Source organism: Mesoplodon densirostris, chromosome 4 (genome assembly GCF_025265405.1).
Source record: "Mesoplodon densirostris isolate mMesDen1 chromosome 4, mMesDen1 primary haplotype, whole genome shotgun sequence".
NCBI lineage: Eukaryota > Metazoa > Chordata > Mammalia > Artiodactyla > Ziphiidae > Mesoplodon > Mesoplodon densirostris.
In genome coordinates this window covers 3,392,828-3,416,167 of record NC_082664.1, presented here as the reverse complement: position 1 = coordinate 3,416,167, position 23,340 = coordinate 3,392,828, and the positions used below count along the sequence as shown (strand labels likewise).

General features: G+C 49.4%; 1 protein-coding gene across 1 annotated transcript in view; it reads right to left on the bottom strand.

Annotated features, from left to right (window-relative positions):
* Nucleotides 1–23,340, bottom strand: part of CDC42BPB (CDC42 binding protein kinase beta) — a 113,157-nt gene that overhangs the window by 60,521 nt on the left and 29,296 nt on the right. The window contains 2 exon segments of the mRNA XM_060095590.1: nt 2,329–2,412; nt 8,610–8,701. Of these exon segments, the coding sequence (XP_059951573.1) occupies nt 2,329–2,412; nt 8,610–8,701 (176 nt within the window).

Below are 23,340 nucleotides of genomic sequence, written 5' to 3'. Positions count from 1 at the left end.
CATAGTGGTTAAGAATCCACCTGCCAATGCAGGGAACACGGGTTCGAGCCCTGGTCCGGGAAGATCTCACATGCCGTGGATCCCACTAAGCCCGTGCGCCACAACTACTGCATCTGCACTCTAGAGCCCGTGAACCACAACTACTGAGCCCATGTGCCACAACTACTGAAGCCCACGTGCCTAGAGCCTGTGCTCCACAACAAGAGAAGCCACAATGAAAAGCCCACGCACTGCAACGAGGCGTAGCTAGCCCCTACTCGATGCAACCAAAGAAAGCCCGCATGCAGCAACGAAGACCCAATGCAGCCAAAAAAAAAAAATATATACAATACAATACAATAAGCCTACTAAATGAAATGTGAATAAAAAGATAAATTACCTTAACCAGCACTGTATCTATATTACATTTTTGTATGTATCACACACACATATACTTACAGCCCATCGTACACATTCTAGGATAATCACCATGATTAGCAGACAATCTTGGACTTGGTGCTGAGTATGCCACTTAAATAGGTTCTGTGTAACCAGATTTACATTTAAAAAGCAATATTTACTTTTTTAAAATGTACTCACTCACGGTGACATCTGGGTGAATACTAGTATGATAAGGTGAGAATCACCCCTCCCTAACCTGAGGACCTCACACACACTTCACTCCAGAGGTTAACATAACAAGTCATATCACGTATGGCTCAGCAATCACCTTTCAAAAATCAATCACTCCTGTAAAAATATAAACTTCAATAGAATTTGCTACCAGTATTTCTTTCCCCAAACACTTATTCCTTTCCCAACTTTCATGCAACAGTAGCTTTTTTCCCCCACAAGAGAACTGCTTCAGTGATTTTCCTGTGTTTGCCAACACGCCAGTGATGACATGAAGACGGGCTGCCAGGGCCAAGGCTGCAGCACGAGGTGAGGAAGGTGATGGGTGAGGATGGCGGGGAGGACACCAGCGGAGCCAAGAGGGACGGAGGCTCGGAAGGGGGTGGCTGAGGCCGAGTCATGGGCCACCCACATTTCGAGCCCTGGTGGCTGCAAAACTGGTGACGACTCAGTCAACCAACATGCATTTATTGAGCAATAAACAGGTGTAAGACCCGTGCTGGGTGCCACAGCTGCAAAGAGGAAACGGGTGTAGACAGGGAAGGAGGAAAAGCCACACACAGTTTAACGTGATGAACCTGAGACGCCGGGGCGGGGATGCTGAAGCAGAAGTCCCCGGCGAGGGAGGGAAAACCTGAGCTCAGGAGAGCCACGTGGCCTCAGTGAGAGGCGTGTGTACTGTCCGCACAAGGTGGTGACTGTCATCGGCAGGTAAAAATCCAGAACAAAAGAGGAAAGGGCCACCTAGAATCACAAGGAGGGTTTAGTGACAGGATGAGAGAGGCCAGAAACCACAGAAGGAATGTCCAAAGGAGGAGGTGGCCGATTCTGGAGGGGAGAGCCCCGGGCAAACAAAAGGCAGCAGCGGTGTGAGGAGGGGAACAGCAGCTTGGGCGCAGAGTGGGCACTGAGCCAATCAGAGGACAAAGGGCAGTGACGGGGCAGCTCAGAAAGGACAAAGCCAGGAGGCTGATGGCAACGTGCCCTTGGCAAGGAAGGACCCTTGGCTCCGAGGCGAATGTGAAATGGAGGAACACACAGGGCGGGCGGTACAGACAGACACTGGGAGGCAGTGGAGGTGAGTCTGGCGAGGACCAGAGGGAGAACCTGTGTCTCAGTGGGGGCTGGGCGTGGGGCTGGGGAGAGCGGGGTCGGGGGCACGAAACAGCCGCCACAGGGATGGACGAAGAAGAAAGAAAAAGCGGGTCAGAGGCTGCCATGCAGCAGCCATCTACTTTTATTTATAATCTTCACTCCCCTCGAGGAGGGAATACAAAACATTTCCAAATTCAATAATTCCTTCTGCAGAGGAAGCAGAATTGAGATAAATGCCTGAAGGGTTTTGTTTTGTTTTTTGTGTTTTTTTGGCCATGCCACAGGCATGCAGGCTTCTAGTTCTCCGACCAGGGATCGAACCCGGGCCCCTTGCAGTAGAAGTGTGGAGCCTTAACCACTGGACCGCCAGGAAGTCCCTCCATGGAGGTTTAAACTGCCCCTGCAGACACACCTGAGGGGGAGCTCGTGAGCAGGGCACCTGGTAATGAGTCAACACCAAGGCAGACGGCGCTGGGAGGGGTGGAGGTCCTGTTGACAAAGAGCGGCCTGCTCTTGTCAGGGAAGGAAGGCCCAGATGCGGTCTTACCCAGCTGGGCTTCATCACCCCTTTCCGTACATATAAACCCCTGTTTACTTATTTATTTAATGCTCCACACTTACCTCTGCTCTTTTAAGCATCTCCCACTTGTTGAGGATTTTCATGGCATATATGCGTTCAGTGTTCTTCATTTTGACAACAGCAACCTGCCACACAAATGGGAGTTTAACAAAAATTTAGTTAACGGAACACAAAAGGTCAGCACATTTCATATAATTACAGTGAAATCTTAATTGCCTGGAAACCCTGGAAATTCACCTGTTAAGGAAAGTAAAGTTTTCTATGTGAATAAAGATTTGCCCTTTTAAGCATCAAAACTTGATTTTAACTACACTGCAGCTTGAATGATCTCACCTGCTCAGTCCGAAATGCTTCAGTGCTGAGCACCGGTGCACACGGGGGTCTGCTGGCCTCTACTCTGGTGTGTCTGGGGATTTTCACGGTAATGGCTTTTGAAGTTCGTCAGTGGCTCCCAAGCTCCCCTCTTGCATTCAAGGGCTCCATCCCCGCTCACGCCTACCCGCCTCCACCGATGCCCGTGTCCACCTCTCATGCCACAGCCAGCCTTTGCACGTGCCCAGGCTTAACTCCGGGATCTTTTCTTCACTGGGTTGGTGAGTACCTAGGGGGGCTCTGGAGTGTAACTTGGGCAAATTCACTTCTTGGTGCCTCAGTTTCTACAACTAGAATGGATAACAGCAGGACTGGCCTAAGACTGCTGTGCGGATCAAATGAGTCAACACAGTTAACGTGCTCAGAATGGTTAGGCACATAGTTATTAGCCCTTAGTGTGCTGGCTGTCAGCCATATTCTTCAAGGTACAACTCAAATGCCACCCCTTCCAGGAAGTCCTCTTGGGACTCCTGGTCTTCATCAAATTTCAAGTGAACTCTTCCATTACTACCAACACCAGATGTGATGTCTGCACCACCATATGGTACATCCTACCCTATATAAATCAGTCATTCGTTGACCTAAGTCCCCTTCACAAAACCATAAGCAGGGATAATAACTTCTGAGCCTTTCTGCTGCCAATGGCAGGCAGCCACACAGCAGGGTTGGAACAAAGAGTTCTAAAAGTGAATCACTTACTTCCTTACTTTCTAAACACCACCACCGCACAACAACATCGTTGAAGTGACCATGGGAGCTGACACTCACAGACCACTTCCCATGCCCGGAGCTGTGCCAAGCAACGGACCTGCACCCTCTCAGCTAATCGTCTCCAGAGCCCTAGATGGTGGCTATTTCTAATATCCTTACTTTACAGATGTGAAATCTGAGGCCCAGAGGGGTTAAACAACATGCCTAAGAAGCGGCAGAGGCGCATCCTCAGGCGCGTGCCTTTTAGGACTGTGTTATACTGACAGTCACAATTAGATATAATCCTCCCGGAGCCTGATGACGGCGGGCGGGGCTGGGGGTCCACCACGAACGTGCCCTGACGTGGCCCCAGAGCCTGCAGATGGTCAGAGGCACCTGCCCTCCTCCGCAGGGCTTCCAGCCAGGGCCCCCACCCACGCGTGCACGGAGATCCCCCTCCAGCATCGCCCTCACTCACCCCTCTCACTGCCACTCCAGGGCACGCCACACCTAAGCTGCTGTCTATTCGCTTCGGTCTTAGAAACCACTGACCAAACTCGCTACGACTCTGAATAAATCAAAAATAAACGGTGCGTAAATAAAGGCTTTGTGGGCTCTCCGACACGTCTAAGAACAAGAATTCTGGGCACACACTTTGTCATCATGTTAGAAGTGTCTATTTCTTCCTGGGAATTAGCTATAATCTAGATAGGTGAGATATTAAGAGTTAAAAAAAAAAAAGCCACATAGTAGTTACTACACAAAAGGTCTAACTTGGCAAGAATGGTAGAGTTGTTAACCTTTGAGGAAAATAATGAAATTCTGAAAATGACGAGCCTCATGAATGATCCAGGTCTTGCTGGAAATGAGACGCAGAACACAGGAAATTTGATTCTTTACAAGAGGCCTATCAGGGCACAGACCATTTCCAGAAAACATGCAAGATGGCTCTGATAAAATACGTAGAAGGAAAAAAGAAATGTATCTGTCCATGGAAAACATGTATCAAACCAAGAATATGTAGACAAGGACTTCCCTGGTGGCACAGTGGTTAAGAATCTGCCTGCCAATGCAGCGGACACGGTTTTGATTCCTGGTTCGGGAAGTTCCCACATGTCGCGGAGCAACTAAGCCCGTGCACCACAACTACTGAAGCCCGCGCGCCTAGCGAAGCCACCGCAATGAGAAGCCCGCGCACCACAATCAAGACCCAACGCAGCCAAAAAAAAAGAATAAGTAGACGAGTAAAATTTAATGTTAAAAAACCAAAAACAACAAACTTTCTCTATTGTACAACGACCTATATAAAAGAAATAATTTTTAGAGAATCTTGTTTGGTTTACCAGAAGCTTCCTCCTAGCCAAAAACTTAGTCTGAATTCCTTCAAAGAGAGATGATAATCTTACAAATCTCTCCAAAATGAGACACTTAAGTAAAGAAATACAAATCAAAATAGTTTTACAAAACATTACAAAGTGATTCTGGAACACAACACTTCAGTATAATACCTGATGCTGGCCCAGATCCAGTACAAGAGGGAAAAGGTGAAACAAAGAACATCACTGGGCCACACTGGTATATGACAGCGGACTGGATAAAAAGCGTGCTATCTGTTCTACATTTAAGTTTAGGAACTGTGGTTCTGTCGGAGACCATCCCTATGAGCACAGGAACTAAAGTATTAGGGGTAGAGGGCCTTGCTTGACGTAAGCAACGTATCCACAGTGGTTCAGTAAAAATTACACACACACACACACACTCACACACACACAGGGAGGGAGGAGGGAGCAAGCTCAAGCGAGAGCAGCACAGCTATAATATGATCAAGAAAATGTGATAAAATGCTAACAAGAGGGAATTTGGATAAAGGATTAGGCTGTTTTTGAACCACTGTAGTCATCCAACTGTTCTGTTAATCTGAAACCGATTCTAAACAAAGCTTTCAAAGCTCTGTTTCTTTAAGTCATTCTAGGAACAAGAGAGACGGCGGGGCGCAGTGTCTGGACACACAGGCCTTGGGTCACTCAGGTGGGGTTCAAGTGGCGCCCCCACAGCCCGCCCTGGGGCCAGGCCCCCCGCTCCAGCCTTGACTTCTCATCTTGCCAGTGGGCCAGTGGGCCAGCGGTGGCCAGTGGCCACAAGGCTTCCAGGGGCTCACATCTGTGAGAGTACGCGAGGCCTGGGCTGCCTGGCACGCGGTCATCTGTGGGGAGTTGCTGTCACGCCGAAAGCATGGCCCTGGGCACCGCAGCCCGGGAGCTGAGGAACGAACCTCCAGAAGGGTGCCAGGGTCTTAGGAACTTCCTGGGCCGCTGTCCCCGAGACGCTGAGGGGAGGACGAAGGTGTTCTCAAAGCCACTGTGCTCCAGAAAAAAAGGGCAATGCCCCAGGACTCCCATCCTTGTTTGAATAATAATCTAGAAACGTTTTGCTAAACTCCACTGAGGTAAGCGTTTCATACGCTCCCCTCAAATTGGACTCCACGAGCTCTTTCTCAGGGGCAGGGGCTCTTGAGCAGCCCGTGCCATGGTCTCAGCAGCACAGGTACACACACCTGTGCACCAAGGCGGGGGGGGGCACACAGACTCTCACCCTTCCCTGGCATGTCATTCAATCAGAACCGTATGTGAAGAACACCCTGGACGCAACAATGATTCAGGGTATCCTCACTTCTGTGATCCACTTGGTGCTGTCAGAGACAGAGACGCTTCAGTTGGCCACACTTCAGGTACATGACGACGAGACTACCCCGGGGAGGCAGCGCGGTGGCGGGAATACAAGCCACAGAGCCCGGAATTCTAGTCGTGGCAGGAAGGCTGGCGCTCGTGTGCAGGGGACCCAGAATGGCCACGGGGCCAGAGCAGTTGGGCAAGGAGGCCTGGCGTGCTGAGCGCAGGCCACAGGGCCCAGGGAGAGATGATGGAGGGGGAGGGGGAGGGGGAGGGAATGCACAAAGCAGCTGCTAAAGCCTGGAGAGGGAGCAAAGGCAAAGGGGGGGGGGTCCGAGAACACGCTCTCTTAATTTGGGAAGAGCTAAAAAGTGATCAATGTTATCTTCTTTAAACTCAGGAACTGCGTTTCACATCAAGTCCTTTGGCAAAGAAGAGCACTAAAAGTAACCGCCAGCTGTTCTGACACAGCAATGCTCTCTCCTGTGCTTTCTTTCTTCCTCCCAAAGGCCGCCCGGCTCCTGCCCCCGAGTCTCTCCCTGCCCCTGGCCCCCAACACCCTAACGGGCTCGCTGTCACTGCAGAGCTCCACGTGGGCCCGGGCCTTGCTCAGCGCTGTGTCCAGCAGCCTGGCACAGCTCCTGGTACAAGGGGGCCGGTCGGTGAAAGTACACAGCGAGCTGAACTGGGTTTAGCTTTCAAAGGCTTTCTCTTTCTTCTCACTGAGCAACAACAAAAACCTTCCCTTACCTCATCACATCCTACCTAGAGCTCAGAGATCTGTTATTTCTATGCAGAACTCAATTTTTTCCCTGTTGGTGGCCATCGGGAGAGTGGCCACCTGGGGGAAGGGTGGGGCTTACAGGAGGTGGAGGCTCTGGAAAGAAACAGGAAGGAACTTTCTGGGGAATAGAAATGTTCTATATAGACTGGGGTGCTGCTTACACAGGTGTAGACATCTGTCATAACTCAAACCATATACCTAGATCTGTGCGTTTTACATGTAAGTATACCTTAATATTTAAAAACAAAAACCCGGGCTTCCCTGGTGGCGCAGTGGTTGAGAGTCCACCTGCCGATGCAGGGGACACCGGTTCGTGCCCCGGTCCGGGAGGATCCCACATGTCGCGGAGCGGCTGGGCCCGTGAGCCACGGCCGCTGAGCCTGCGCATCCGGAGCCTGTGCTCCACAACGGGAGAGGCCACAACAGTGAGAGGCCCGTGTACCGCAAACAAAACAAAACAAAACAAAAAACCAACAACCTCCCTGTCCCGTCCCAGCCCAGAGCTGAATTCGGTCGGGGAGTCCTAGATCCAGGGTCGTTCCGAGGTCGGCCTGGGAGGAGATGCCGTCCCAGAGGACAAGGCTGCCACCAAAGCAGCCCCCCGGTGGCGCTACTTCCCCTCCACCCACTCCTTGGTGAGATTCACTCTTAGCAGTGGGCTGGGAAGGGGTGGGTATGAAGACCAGGCTGGGTGAGGGAGAGGAGGGTACGAGGACGAGAGACGGGGCTCGCCGCAGAGCGCGGGGCTGGGGTCTGATCTGAGGCCAGGGCAGCTTCCAAGGAAGAAATGAGGGCACGACACACAACTGCCCACATTCACTCAGGCAGGCCAGAGCTTTCTCACTCGAGTATTTTGAAAGCATTTTCGTAGGAATGTTTTCTTTTGGTGTATTCTACTGAAGCCCTGCAAATAAAGTAGGGCTGTCATCAGGTGCTGGTAGCAGAAGTATCACCAAAAATATTGAGCTGTTTGCAAAGACAGATCACAGGCCTGGTTTCCACTCGTGAGCTACTTCAGAACGAAGCAGCTATCTCGTTAAATTCCTGCTTTGCTTTCTTCCACGTATATTTTGCCCAATATGAAGTGTACGCCGTGCACAACAAACGCTGTCTCCCACTCTGCAGCACTTTAGAGTCACGTCCAGCAGGGCTGTGTCGGACAGAGCACACGCGCTGCCGCACATGACACAGAGCATCTCATTAACCCACACGCACAGCTCCACAGCCTGGGAGTGCCACAGGCGAAACCTAAGGAGAGGAGTTAATGTAGTTCAGTCAAGCGCCTGACGCTAAACACACCCCGGCGGGCTGGGCTGGGCACGGAGCCGGCAGGAGGGACAGCAGGAGGGACAGCAGCTCCGGGCGGAGCGGAACCCCAGACCCCCGCAGGGCGGGTCACAAGGACCCGGTGCACAAGCTGTTCTCCAGACACAGGGGGCGGGACTCACAATCGCATGAGGACTGACGGACGGTGGACGAGCTACGAACAATGAGCACCACTCTGATGCGACCCTTGTATTTTTTTGAAAACTGCTGCCAAGACTTTTCTTTGATTGACAAACGGATGTTTTTAAAAACTTATCTGTCAGAAAGAACTATTTTGGTCAAGACAATTTTCTGGGTAATTCACCAGTCACCAGCTTTTGTTTTTGTTTTTTCTCTCCTTAACTCTATCTTTCAGATTTTATCCACCAAGAACTCTCCAAATGATACCAATAATTTCCTCGTCCCAAAATCAATGTACAGGACCCTAAAACTGCTAGATGGGAGCTGCTAGGCAAAATGAACAAAAATAAGTTTATCTTACCTCACCAAAAGCACCTCTGCCGATTACTTTAATTATTTCGAAGTCTTCTCGATGAAGTTGCATTTCCTTCACCAGTTGTGTAAATGGTTTAGCTACAAATTAAAAAAAGTAAAATTAACAACTTACTCTAAAAAGTTGACAATAGATAAAAATTTAATTGATTGGGGCATTCCATTAAGTTATACTTTCTTTAGAAAAAACTTTACTTTTTAAATGAGTGAATACTTTTTAAGACACTTAATATCTGTAAAGTCATTAACATTTGGAAAGTGGGTATTTATGCCAAATTAACGTGGATGTTCATACTGGCACCTGTATTTCAATATCTGTTATAACAAATACCATCACAACAAAGATCCCCTGGAAAAATCATGAAAGCTGAGCTCTCCCCGCTGGGCACCCGTCTGTTCTGCAGGGCGGCACAGGCACCGGCTCACCAGGTCCGTGAGCTCTGGGCACCACCTGCCAGCTCTCCGGGCCACAGGGCAGCTGGGTGGGGGGGGACACAAGGCGTTCTCCAAGACAACGGGCAACCACCCTTGAAAGACGCGCGAAGGCCCTGACAGTAACGGGGTCAGGGCTTGGAGCAGCATTCCACACCCACGAGGTCCGCACACTCGTTCTTGAGATTCATTCCATGACCATCCACATTTTAGGAAGAAGAAGACTAAGCCAACTTTCTGTGGAAAATGGACTGGGTTGGACAGTGTCTCCCCAAAACCTGTGAATGCGACCTGATCTGGAAGTGGGGTCTCTGCAGATGTAATCAAGTTAGGATGAAGTCACAAACAGGTATGGGGTGGGCTCTAAATCCAGCATGACTGGCGTCTGCGTCAAAGTAAGAGATCTAGATCAGAGACACAGGGGGAAAGTCACGTGAAGACGGAGGCGCAGATTCGAGTGGTTCAGTGACAAGCACGGAACGCCAAACACTGCTGCTACCACCAAAGGCCGAAAGGGACAGGGACAGACTCTCCCCAGAGCCTTCAGAAGGAGCATGGCCCTGCGGACACCGTGACTCTGGACTTCTGGCCTCAAGAACTGTGAGAGAGAAGAAAAATCTCTGTGACCTTACGCCCCCAGTTGGTGGTAATTAGTCACAGCAGCCCCAGGACCAGAAGCCCCGCGCCGTGAGACTCCAGAAGCGGCACCTGAGCGCCGACCACCCGTGCTCGATCTAGCAGCCGCTCCGTTACATCTCCCTCCACCTTCTCCTCTTTTCACCTTCAGATCTAAATCCCTAAGTTTATGCCAACCTTTATGTGTCCTCTACAGATCTTTTTCAAATCCTCCACGGTTACAGCTTTGCAACATTCCCATGGCGGGGGGCGGGGGGAATGGGCAAAATGTACCAGGGCTCTTTCTGTGTTGTTTCTTACAACTACACGTGCATCTACAATTATCTCCCCCCAAACCTGCAATCTGGTGTTTTCTGGGCTTCTAACTGAGCTCCATATTATGAATCTAACTCCAAATTCTTTTCTCCTTAACTAGTTGCTTAGTACCACCAAGGTTTGACCCCACCATGGTTCACTGATCCAAGGAATAAAAGCCAGGGCGCCAACTACCCATTGGCACAGAGATTAGGGAAGAGAACACACAGGCCCTGAATTATCTGGGGGGGGAGGGGAGCCAGACTAAAGAAAACCCTCGAGCCAGAACTTAAAGGTCACCTATGGTTCACCTTTCTTCCAGATATCACCTAAAATATCCATTCCCCAAAATCCTCATGGAAATGCAGACTTTCAACAGCCACTGCAGATCACAATCTCTCTTGGCATCTTCTGGGGGAGCCAAATGGCACCTTCCATTTTACTGTGAAGAAAAACAATCCCAACAAATCACCACCAGGACAGCGAGTCTGGGAAGGAGATGACGCCGCTCCGCTCACCTGCGAAGGGCCCACGCCACAGTCACACTTGGTGTGCGCTGCCGCAACGCTCACTCTGGCAGGGGTTCAACACAGCATTCTGGACTCTTCTACAAAAACCCCAAAGACTCACAAAACCTGCTGGCCAGTGTTTTAAACGTGCAAATCAAACAGCAATTTCCATGGAAATCAAAGAAAATTCCACCCATAATTGTGCTAGGAACCACTTTAACTTCACATGTTCCCATTCCAGCCCCTGACCATAGACACGGTCAATGTTTATATAGCTATTTTTGTGTATTCTGCTTTTATCTCATTTCTTACATTTTTCATGTTTCTATACCACTCAACTAACATTTTAACAGTTGCATAATATTTCACTAAGTTGACACACCAACAATTTATAATGTGTGTCTACTGAATGGAGAGGTTAAATGTTTTTGAAAATTATTTTCTTATGGTGAATAAATCTGCAATGAACTTTTCATGCTCACAGATTTTTTACTATTTTAAATTAATTTTGAGGATGAAACTCCAGGACTCTCCAACGGGCACTAACATTCTATCTGGTTCCTAACCTGCCTTCCAAGCTGCATCTCCTGAGTCACACTCCCCTCACAGCCACACACTGACATCTCGTCTTCCTTTGAAATCAGCGGTTATTTGATGCCTGTCGCAGCGGTGTTCTCCCACATCCGGCTGTGCCCTGTGATGTTAATTATCCATTCATGACACTTGCTCATTAATCACGTCTTGATGTTTTTTAATCAACTGTGTAGGAGCTTTACTTTGGCTCTCTCACACGTAACAGCTGTAAACACTATTCCTCCATTCTGTTGCCTCTTTTCATCTGAACTATGCTATTTTTATTTTATAGCAATTATTACTTCCAATAAAAGTATCATTTTTAATAAAATCAAATTCATTTTTCCTTTGTCATTTTCTTAGTAAGGCTCAGAAAGTTTTGACTCGTTAACCGTCCGACAGTCAAGCCTAGTTTTGGCCAAATGGCTTTTTAAAACAGTCAACCCATTATTCATCTGCTGTTTAGAGTCTGTTGGAGCACGGTGTGAAGTGCTTATCTTAATTTCTAGTGGTAGCGATCTGTGTGTATGTACGTGGTCCAATGATACACTATCCAGTTCTGTTTACTCCTGCCCTACTTGGCAGGAGGCGGCCCAGGGAAAAGCCCTGGCTTCCTTCCATTCCGGAGAGTCAAGTCCCAAGCGGGACACCTGGTCGCCATGCCATCTTAGGAAAGTCATCTCCTCCTCTGTGACTAAATTTTCTTATCCCTAAAACAGGCAAAAAGTCCCTCCTCCCACCTCAGCGAGGGCTGAGGCAGAGAAGCGTGAAGTCCCTTGTGGCGGATGAGACCTGGCTAGCTTTCTCATCTTTTCTTTCCACATCAACTGTCTTACTTGATGTTCCTCGACAAGTTTTCCTCTTACTCTTTTTATAGAACCTGTTTCTGTCGCTTATGCATTTTACACAGCCCTGTACAATTTCCCTGAAATGCGTGAACACGGATTTATCAGGGCCAGTCTGATAAACGGGGGAAGAACCATGGAAACACCCCAAATGAAAGCTTGGAAAGATAAAGAAACTAAGAGTCAAGTAACAGGAAATCAACTATGTGAACAAAACCTAATGTTTAAAAACAGAGGGCACTAAAAAGGGTCCAGAAGGAAAGCATTATTTTTGGAAAATGTTAGATATTTTCAAACAGTTCTGAGGACACAGTAAAAATATTGTAGTGCTATGTAAAAATCATCAAGGCTGCATTAGCTAGAACCAGAATAGAGAATTAAATCACAGCAGCAGACCACCCTGCGAACCACACAAGTACTGAGAGACCATGAAATCACTCTGACAGGAAGGACTGACACCCGTGAAAAGGAGAGAGAGTGACATTTCAAATGGGGCGTCAATCAGTGTCAACACAAGTTCAAGGTGACCCCACCACACGGACTGGGTAGAGTGAACAGACAGAAACCACACCAGTTATTCGAAGAAAATGTAACAGAAAGGACTGTTACCTAGGTAACCACAGAAGTTGAAAGGGGGTATTTCCCTGGCGGTCCAGTGGTTAAGACTTTGCCTTCCAATGCAGGGGGTGAGGGTTCGATCCCCGGTCGACCCCCAGTCAGGGAGCTAGGATCCCACATGCCCAGCGGCCAGAAGACCAAAACGTAAAACAGAAGCAATACTGTGAGAAATTCAATAAAGACTTAAAAAAAAAAAGTTAAAAGGGAGCACTGGATTATCATGGGACAGCAGGTGCAGGAAGCAAATGCTACGCTTAGGATTGGGGAACCAAAGGCAGAAGCTGGGATTTGTGAAACCTGGGCCAAGGGCCCCGCCCAGCTGAAACTCTGAGGCTCGGCTGCCGCCGCCGTTTACTGGGGTCTCTAAGCACAAAGGCGGGCCCTAACGGCTGGGACCCAGGGAGCTGAGAGGGGCACTCGCCAGCTGATGCTGGGGTCTCTGCAAGTGTGGGAAAATGCCCAAACCGGGACCAGCTGCCCACTACCAGAAGACACTTCCTGCCAGGAGGAGGCTGGCTGCTAAGGTGCCACAGAAGACGGAAGCTGGCAGGAAGCTGCAAGGTCCACCCCCCCCACACTCCCCCACCTCCCTCAGGCAGAGCCCAACGGGAACAGGGGTCGGAGCCCAAACTGGGTGACGCTGGGGTAAGGAGGACGTCCGTCGGGGACAGGAGATTGTTACACACAGAAGGACTGATCACATCAGTAAACGGGTTCAGGATAATGGGGGCCAGCTTCCTCACTGTCAGAAAAGGGAGTTACGAGAAAGGGAGAACAGACCCTACGGCACTGGATTAGAAGTGGAGGCGTCGGTGTGAGCTTGTGGTTTTCAGTATGTGGACGCAGAAAAGATGCAGACATAAGTGGGCGTGTGCCCAGTTACACATATGGAAGCCCCAGCTCTGCCTCTGGAGAGGGCCCGGAGGCGGCGACACCCCAGCAGCAAGAAGCATCACTAGTGACAGATCTTGGTTTCTAGATACCATTCTCCAGCTAGGGGACCAGGACACCTCCATCAAGTCCAGAGGCGGGTCAGGAAAGCGCAGGTCAGCCTGGAACATCTTCTTGTGCCCGAAAATAAGGAAGCGCTCAAAGAATGGGAGTGAATCAAAATAAATACGGATAGTCACAGATTATCCAGCCCACTAAATAAAACAAAATCAGGAGTACACACTGATATTAAATCAATCAATGTTAAAATATCTGATGCGAAATGGGATATTTACATAGCTTCAAAGTACATCTCAACGAAATACTTGTTGATCAAACAGAGGAACAGTGCCTTCGCAGTGCGGTCTGGCAGACACTACCTAAACCAAGCGATCAGAGTGATGCGATCAGGGTGAGACTGTGTGCCACCCCAAAGGACGCAATGAGAAAAACACAGTGTCACCTCTGTGATTTTCCTGGCAAAGTTATAAAAGCTGAATTTAATCATGAGGAAACGGGAGGAAAACCTAAATTGAAGAGATATTCTACAAAATGACTGGCCCGTAACAGTTTCAGTCATGAAAGTCAGGAGAGGCCAGAGTCCCCACAGAAGGGAGAGAGGAAGACAGCACGGAAGTCAAGGGAGCTTTGGGTCTCAGGCTCCTCTGCTACAAGAGAACAGCAGACTGGGGCTGGGGTGATTCCTTGCTAGCTCTGTGTCCATGTCGTATTCCTGACTTGGGGCTGGAGACCAGCCGGGGCTGCAGGAAATACAGGCCAGACGTCCAGCGGGAGGGGGACCACGCAGGCAACGTACTCTCAACTCCTCGGGGCACTTCTTTATACTGTTATTTGCAACTTTTCTGTAAGTTTGAAACTGTTTCCAAAAACGTTTTTAACCTCTTTTTAAAGATCATCTGTCGCTATTTGGAAAGCAGGCCATGAGGGCAAGCATGGAAGGAGAGCTGGGGGACGCCGCTTCCCACAGGAGGTAAGTGGGGCTCGGGGTGTCGGGCCTGGAGCCCCCAGGAGGCCGCATCCGGTTTCCCTCTGGAGGCGCAGTCGCCTGCGACGTGGGTGAAGCAAGAGGAGACTCCAGGATGACTGCGGGGTTTCCAGCCTGGGCAACTTGATGAGTGGGTGCCACTTACTCATGTGGAAAGACCCAGGGATGATCGGGTGGGGTGGGGTGGGGAAGGGAGCAGTGATGGAGACACTTCACAGTTACTGCTGCAGAGCCTGAGACAGTGAACAGACCAAACTGATTTTTCTCACAAGATTCTACCGCTGTTTCACGTTTTCAAAAAGGTATCCCTTCAGATCAGCCAGCTGACCTGGGGGTGGGTGGGAGGGGAGAACCAGTCTCTACGGCTAGGAAACTGGAGCTCGAGCTTACTGGGAGGAAGCAGGGTAGCAGCACTTGAAAAGCATAAACGCGCCTCCACTGAGCCTAGAGCTTGCAACGCTCCTCAGAACACAAAACGTTATCGGCAAAGTTTTATGAATTATATCCACTGGAGTGCAACACAGCTTGTCATGTACTCTTAAAACATTCAGGACGCAAAGCAAAACCACAACAACCGAAACACCATTAGGGATTCATTTTAAATATCATTTATATTAAATTAGAAGACAGACATTATGGGTAGCGTGAAGAAAACAGATCTGCTGTAATGCTTAACATAACGCTTGCTTTTCATGGTGATAATGAACTGGTAGTTTCTGAAGTAAGACGACATCACTATTCTAAATTTTAGAAAGAGTAAAATGACCTCTCCTTCCCACGCCCTCAACAAAAAGCTGCCGAGTCAGCAAACACTGACCGGGCCCCAAGTGCGCCAGCCCCGGGACACTACGCTGAGGACAGACGGGCACTGCCGCCCTCCAACTGGCTGGCCCTGCGGGGCCCTGCACTCCAGCGACTGCCGGGGTTGACACCCGCTCGGAGTCCTGCACCACACACACCCTGACCCGCAGCTGCGGCCTCAAACCATCCCCAAGCCCCCACCCCATCCCCGTCCCTCCGATGCAGACCACCATCGCTCCCCTGCTCCTGCAGCCGGCCTCCTGCACCTGCTCGCCCCGGCTCCAGCCCTCCAGCCCCACGGCACCATCTCCTCCAAAACCAACACAATCCCGTCCCCTGCTGACAATTCCTCAACGGTTTTGCGTGGCTCTTCGATAGCATCTAAATGCTCACAGAGCTTGCTGCATGTCTGGGTCCTGCCTGCCTCCCCCTGCCCCGCGTCGCCCCTGTGCTCCCCTCAATCCCACCACACCCGTCTTTCAGCTATTCAGGCCCTCGCTCAACCCTGGGTGGGATAGCCCCCCCGCCCCCATCTCCCCCACCAGTTGCTACTGTTCTCGGGGTCCCTGGCTCTAGCCAGGTGACCAGGTCAGGAGCCTGCTAGCCTTCTGATAAGTGAGGCTCGCATGTGTATCTGCTCACTGCCATCTTCCCCGCGGGACTGGAGGCACGGTCTACCTCCAGGAAGGCCCAGGAAGGCACGGTCTACCTCCACCTGGTAAACCGCTGCCCCGCAAGCCCCGACACAAACAGGGAACACAAAAGGGAACGCAGTAAGCACAGCTGACTCAACAACCATCCTCAACCACCAGTCATCAGGAAAGGTTACTTTCTCCACTGGGAGGGCTTTTATTTTTTTCTAAGATAGAATATATTCAAAAACTTGGGTTATTTTCCACCAAAAAAAGACTGAATAATGCTTTAGCCCTTAGATAGCTAAACTCTAATTAGGAGAAAAATTTTCCTCATCTCTTCATTCTTATACAACCCAAGATTGTCCCCTATAAAACTTCTCTTGATGCCCTAAACGGCAATGAATCAATCAACCAATCAAGGGCAACCACCTGCAAATATGAGGTCCCACCTGCAAGGGAAAACTGGGAGTCCAGTGTTCCCTTTAAACAGGAAAAAGCTTTGCCAGGAAGGACTCGGGGTGGAGGGAGGATCTCCGGCTGAAACTGACTGAAAACAGTTGTGAAAAGAGAGACTGCCACCCCCACCCCACCTTTGGTTTGTTTATCAAGAGAGGAAATAAGATCAGACAGGCTGGAAGGAGCGCCGGGGAGGGGCCGTGTCAGGAAAGAGGACTGTGTCACAGGGCAGCAGCCCGAGGGCAGCGGGAAGCCTGCTCAGCCCGCCCCGCTCCGCCTGCGCCCTTGCGTGGCCTGCCCCTCCCCCCAGACCCGGGCGTCACCCAGCCTCTCTCCTGACATGGCCTCAGCCCCTTGGCAATCACACATGGAGAACTGGAAACGGTCTTTCAGATTATCCAGTCCAAACAGTACATTTACTAATGAGGAAATGGGAGCCCAAGGGCCAAATGACATGCAGAGGACACGAGGGGCAGCTCTCCTCCCTCCCGAGTGAACAGTAGCTCCGATCCCGGGAAGTTCCCCCCTCCCTCCCCCATGATGGAGACCCTCTGCTGCCTGTAGCAACTACCCCCCACCCCCCGCTGGCTGGGTACAGTGACGGGCAGCTCTGCAAGGCCGGCACAGCACCCCAAGGACCCGGGAGTGTGGCCACAGGCAGGACAATAAAGCAGACAGACATGAACTCAGCCCCTGCTGAGCACCCACGGCATGAACTCCCCAAGGGCCAGGGGAATACAGGGCGAGGGCCAGGTCCTGATCCAGCACGTGGCAGGAAAAGCAAACACTCTTCCACCAGCCCCAGCTTTGAAGGAGTTCATCGTTCCAAAATGGCTTGAAATCTGTTCTCACAGTTCAGGTTGCTGATACACCTATGGAAGACTAACACCTACCATAAAGTTTTTGAAAAATGTGCTTAAATTACATTAAATGGGTTTTACTTGTTTTAATAACTAAGATTTTTTGTTAAATGACAGAATACGATCCTTCACAGGGAGCCCGTGACAAATCCTTCTCAATATGAATCAGTCTGAGAAAAGCTGCATCTTCCAAGAAGCCCTATTAATTCCCAAACAAAGTTCTCCAAGTACGAACTCTTCCACATAAGCTGATAATCAGCAACTATAATGCTCTGAAGTGAACACTGATTTTAACTTAATGCAATTTAAGATTTTAGAGGATTGAAAAGGAAGCCCTTATATGTGTATGTATAGCTGATTCACTTTGTTATAAAGCAGAAACTAACACACCATTGTAAAGCAATTATACTCCAATAAAGATGTTAAAAAAAAAAACAAAGAAAGAAAGAAAAGGAAGCCCTTTAATACTGTGACTCAGAAGACAAGTAAGGTTCAGATTGAGTCAGTGAAAATCTGAGAGGCTGGGGTGGGGAACAGGTGAGGAGGCTGTACTGAGTCAACAGTAAACCAGGAAAAATCTCATTCCAACAGCCTGCTGTCATGTGAAGGCGGTTAACCTTCCTAGACCCCGCTTGGGCACCAACCCGAGGGTCAGTCACGTGTTCCTTCATCTTTGCCTCCACTCCATAGTTGATTGATTGCTTTTCTCAATTCCTTTTCATTTGGTCCACCTTGCTTTGTCATTACTGAAACAAAATCCTATTGCCTCACTACCGGGTATCACTTAGAACTGTCTGCCTTCCTGCCTGAGAGTGGCATGTCCCACTTGAAGCCTCCGATCAAGGAGGTAGTGTGACCCAGAGACAGCGGGTCTCCCCCACGAGCTGCCGTGGCACTGCCCTTTGGGATTCCTTTGTCAAAGCAAAGAACTTGTGTCAAGTGAGTGACCTTCACAGCACACATCTCTTTTCTAAAACCAATTCCCAGGGCTTCCCTGGTGGCGCAGTGGTTACGAATCCGCCTGCCAATGCAGGGGACACGGGTTCAATCCCTGGTCTGGGAAGATCCCACGTGCCATGGAGCAACTAAGCCCGTGGGCCACAACTACTGAGCCTGAGCTCTAGAGCCCGCGAGCCCCAAGAGAAGCCACCGCAGTGAGAAGCTTGCTCGCCACAACTAGAGAAAGCCCGAACGCAGCAACGAAGACCCAATGCAGCCAAAATAATAATAATAATAATAATAATAAATAATAATAAAAGAAAGCCAACTCTCTTGCTAATGTGAATAAAAATATATGTTCTGTTAAACAAGGAAAAAAAACCCCAGTGTACAACAGCCCAACAGGAAAGGGCCAACACCGTCACACCCAGATTTCCCGCGACCCAGTGCTCCACGGACACCTTTCCTCAGCCAAGCTGGAGGAAAGCAGCAAAGCAATCACCTTGGGATAGACACATCTTGCGAACGGAGGCACAGGGACAAAGCAGAGATGCTCTCAGACACAGTGCACAGCTCTGGGGAGACGCCACGGGTGGTTCCGGGGAGGGAGCCTGGCAGGGGCCCCCGTCACTGCTGACGGCGCTGCCTCTACAGTGACACTCAGCACAATAAACACTGACCGGTATTTTCCCTCTTTGCCTTTTTTCCTAAAAGTGGAAATCGTCCTAGGACTTCTCTTGGTTGTCAAAAACAGGTAGGTCTTTCATAAAAGCAAAGTGGCAGAAACCTAATTTTGGATGAGTAGGGGATACCTGTATACAAGTCACAAAAATGCAATACGAGTACAAACAGATGACAACATTATGCTTTGATGTTTACAGCAATGAGACAGCTAGTCTCCAGGCCATTTCTGCTGTGAGTCACAGAGACGTCCTATATATGTATATGCTACATTTAAGAAAGAGAAAAATCACAAGTCAGCGTGAATACTGGTTAGCAAACTGGCAGGGGAGGGGTAAAGCTCCCCCAAGATCACTGTCCCATTACTCAGCAGAAGGCCCAGCCGCACAGCCAGGTCAACCACAAGTGCCCTGGGTCCCCGTGTTGAGCCCCAACAGCACCAGGCCACTGTGCGAGCCTGGCAGATGTCCCTGGCATGTCCGAGGCTGTGTCCTCACCCGCTGACTGAAAGGAACAGCGCTCCTCCAGGAAGTCACCGGGGGAGTATTAAATTAGATAACCCCCACAAAGCTCTGAGCACTGTGCCCAGCATACAGTAAGTTCTCACTACACGGTAGCTACTGTCATTATTACTGGATGACAGTGTTTTCTAATCAGTTATTTATAAGTCATATTTAACAAGTAAACTATACCACCTCAAATTATCCTAGAATCCAGCTAAGTTACCAGCCAAGAAGGTACACTTGTTACAAACGAGCTCTACTGGGCAGGCTACACATAGATGACACCTGGGTAGCACTTATTAACTGACACTGAGTAGCCCTGTAAGCTAAGTACCCCAAAAAGGGCCCATGCAGCCCGGGAGGAGGGTCTCTTCTGAGGAGGGTGTAACATAACCCACGAGCACGCCTTCCACGGCAGGGCTGCTCCTGGACCTGCTGCATTAGCGGAGGGAGGGAAATTTTACCTGCAAGGTCCAGACCACCCCAGTTTCCATTCTGCCTGCCCCGTCCCTGGTGAATAAGCCATCACTGACCTTCCACTTCAACCAGCATTTCTACTGCTTCCCCCTCACGCACCAGAGAGCAGCTGTGACTCGTGGAAGGCGTGGAACAGCGTTCTGACTGTTGTGATGACCTTCACGTTTCCACACACATGGCTACTTTTCTTCAGATGCCCGCTTAAGAACTTCTTTATAAAGGTGAAACACAAAGGGTCAACTCGAGTGAAATTTCTGCCTGAGGCAGAGACTGTGACAGGCCCCCTTGGGTCAGGCCTTTGAGCTGCCGTCCGCTTCCCCAACTTGCCCAGAGGCTCGTCACTAATTACAGCACAGTGACCGGCAAAACACGAGAGCGGAAGACACGCCCGAAAGACCACCATCAGATGTCTCACTGCTTCTGGAGAACACGGGACAAAAACCTTTTAAGAGATTCATATTGTTGTCTGTAGTAAGTAGAATTTTTGATGTGAGAGTTTTAGTTCTCTTTCTGTTTTGTTTGACCTCATTTTAATGACAGGTAGAGGGCAAAGTCTACGCGGAGTGTGAATGTGGAACAGTAACTCCCTGATTTAGAGCATTTCCTAGTGTGTCTGCTGCTGAACCCAGCATCGGAGTGGCCACCAACAGCAGGCCCTGAGTCTGCACCCGACGTGAGCTACTTCTGCCACCCGCCCCCCCAGCGCCAGCCGCCCTGCAAGCTCGGCGGCATCACCCCCATCCTACTAGTGAGAACACTGGAGCTGCACCCTGACCGTAGAGCTTCTTGAACCCAAAGCTGGCGTGGTGCCTCAGGCCTGTGTCTTCTCAGGGCACTGGGTCAGGTTTCTGGGACTGGTGGGGAATGCCGTCTCACCTTTCCGTGTCTCAGATAATCTAGTGGGAGAAAAAGGAGGCACCGGCGAGCAGCTTAGAAAGTGCTAAGGGCTTGTCAGAAGGGCCAGTGCTAGTCATCTTCCTGTAAGAGGTCATCTAAGCTACCTTGCTGCTTTGGGATTACACTAGCAAGACAGATATAAGGGGGAAAAGGTTTTAGGTTTTTGTTACCCTCTAATGTACCCCATTCCAGAATTTAACCCAAAAAATGTTTGTCATTTAACAGAATCAGGGACATAAAGAATGGACTCGTGGTTACCAAAGGGGAGGGGGGAGGGAGAGGGATGGACTGGGAGTTGGGATTAGCAGATGCAAACTGGCACATATCGAATGGATAAACAACAAGGTCCTACTGTACAGCACAGGGAACTGTATTCAACATCCTGTGATAAACCATAATGGAAAATACGAAAAAGAATGTATATATATGTATAAATGTGTCACGTTGCTGTTACAGCAGTAATTAACCCAACACTGTAATTCAACTATACTTCAATAAAAAATAAATTTAAAAAATGTCTTGGGGGGGCTTCCCTGGTGGCGCAGTGGTTGAGAGTCCGCCTGCCGATGCAGGGGACACGGGTTCGTGCCCCGGTCCGGGAAGATCCCACATGCCGCGGAGCGGCTGGGCCCGTGAGCCATGGCCGCTGAGCCTGCGCGTCCGGAGCCTGTGCTCCGCAACGGGAGAGGCCACAACAGTGAGAGGCCCACATACCGCAAAAAAAAAAAAAAAAAAAAAAAATGTCTTGGGCTTCCCTGGTGGCGCAGTGGTTGAGAGTCCGCCTGCCGATGCAGGGGACACGGGTTCGTGCCCCGGTCCGGGACTATCCCACATGCCGCAGAGCAGCAGGGCCCGTGAGCCATGGCCGCTGGGCCTGCGCATCCAGAGCCTGTGCTCTGCAACGGGAGAGGCCACAGCAGTGAGAGGCCCGCGTACTGCAAAAAAAACAAACAAAAAAATTTTCTTCATAATTTAATATGGCAGCTTGTCTGTTTCTTTCACTCAATTTTCTACCAACGAAGAAGAACCCAATCATGGAGTGAAAAGATCTGGTAAATGGCTTCTCCTTCTCGACTGAAACAATCACAGCTTCTCGTTCCTATCAACACTGTTCAATTTTCTAGGGCCTTTCAGCCATCTCTGTAGTTTTTCTTCAAACCGTAAGTCTCCCACACCCTCTTTACTACACTGGTCTTCAAATGCAACAGTTCTGAAGAAATTTCACTTTAACATCTGGAATCATTCACCACAAGGGTGAATCCGAAAAGGCCCAGCTCCATGGGCAGGCAGAAGGTGAGGCTGGCTGGTCCTGACACGTCCGTTTGGCCCACTACTGGGCGCAGCACCTGCTGGCTGGCATGCTCCCCTTGCTGTAAGCAGTCACAGTGATCCTTCTGGTTTGTCCTGGCCGTGCCTTTTTCTCCATCTCTAACACGCCCTGCAAGATGTGAGGAATGCAGGCCTCCAGTCCAAGTTCAATTCAAACCTCACTTACTGAGGAAAGCCCAACTGGGCACCCCTACCAAGGCCGACTCCCTGCCATTCAGAGTTCCCTTGGCTGGCAGAGGACAGGGACAGAAACATACTGAACACAGCACATGGACGAGCAAGGTAAGAGACATAAAGAATTTTAAGAAAAAAGCTGTATGGGTGAACTTTATGGTCTGTGAATTTTATCCCAATAAAGTTGTTAAAAGAGAGAGAAAAGAAAACCAGCTGTGAGGGTATGAGGGAGGGAACTTACCATCTTTTTTGCTTTTTTTGAAGGGAGATGTGAGGATAGAGGTAGAGGGAAAAACAAGTAAAAGCTCTGTGAGGACACGGACCCACCTCCCAGAGAAACGGAAATAAAAACAAAGATAAACAAATGGGACCTAATGAAACTTCAAAGCTTTTGCACAGCAAAGGAAACCATAAACAAGACCAAAAGACAACCCTCAGAATGGGAGAAAATATTTGCAAATGAAGCAACTGACAAAGGATTAATCTCCAAAATATACAAGCAGCTCATGCAGCTCAGTAACAAAAAAACAAACAACCCAATCCAAAAATGGGCAGAAGACCTAAATAGACATTTCTCCAAAGAAGATATACAAACTGCCAACAAACACATGAAAGGATGATCAACATCACTCATCATTAGAGAAATGTAAATCAAAACTACAATGAGGTATCATCTCACACCAGTCAGAATGGCCATCATCAAAAAATCTACAAACAGTAAATGCTGGAGAGGATGGGGAGAGAAGGGAACACTCTTGCACTGCTGGTGGGAATGTGAATTGGTACAGCCACTATGGAGAACAGTATGGAGGTTCCTTAAAAAACTACAAATAGAACTACCATATGACCCAGCAATCCCACTACTGGGCATATACCCTGAGAAAACCATAATTCAAAAAGAGTCATGTACCAAAATGTTCATTGCAGCTCTATTACAATAGCCAGGAGATGGAAGCAACCTAAGTGTCCATCATCGGATGAATGGATAAAGAAGATGTGGCACATATATACAATGGAATATTACTCAGCCATAAAAAGAAATGAAATTGAGTTATTTGTAGTGAGGTGGATGGACCTAGAGTCTGTCATACAGAGTGAAGTCAGTCAGAAAGAGAAAGACAAATA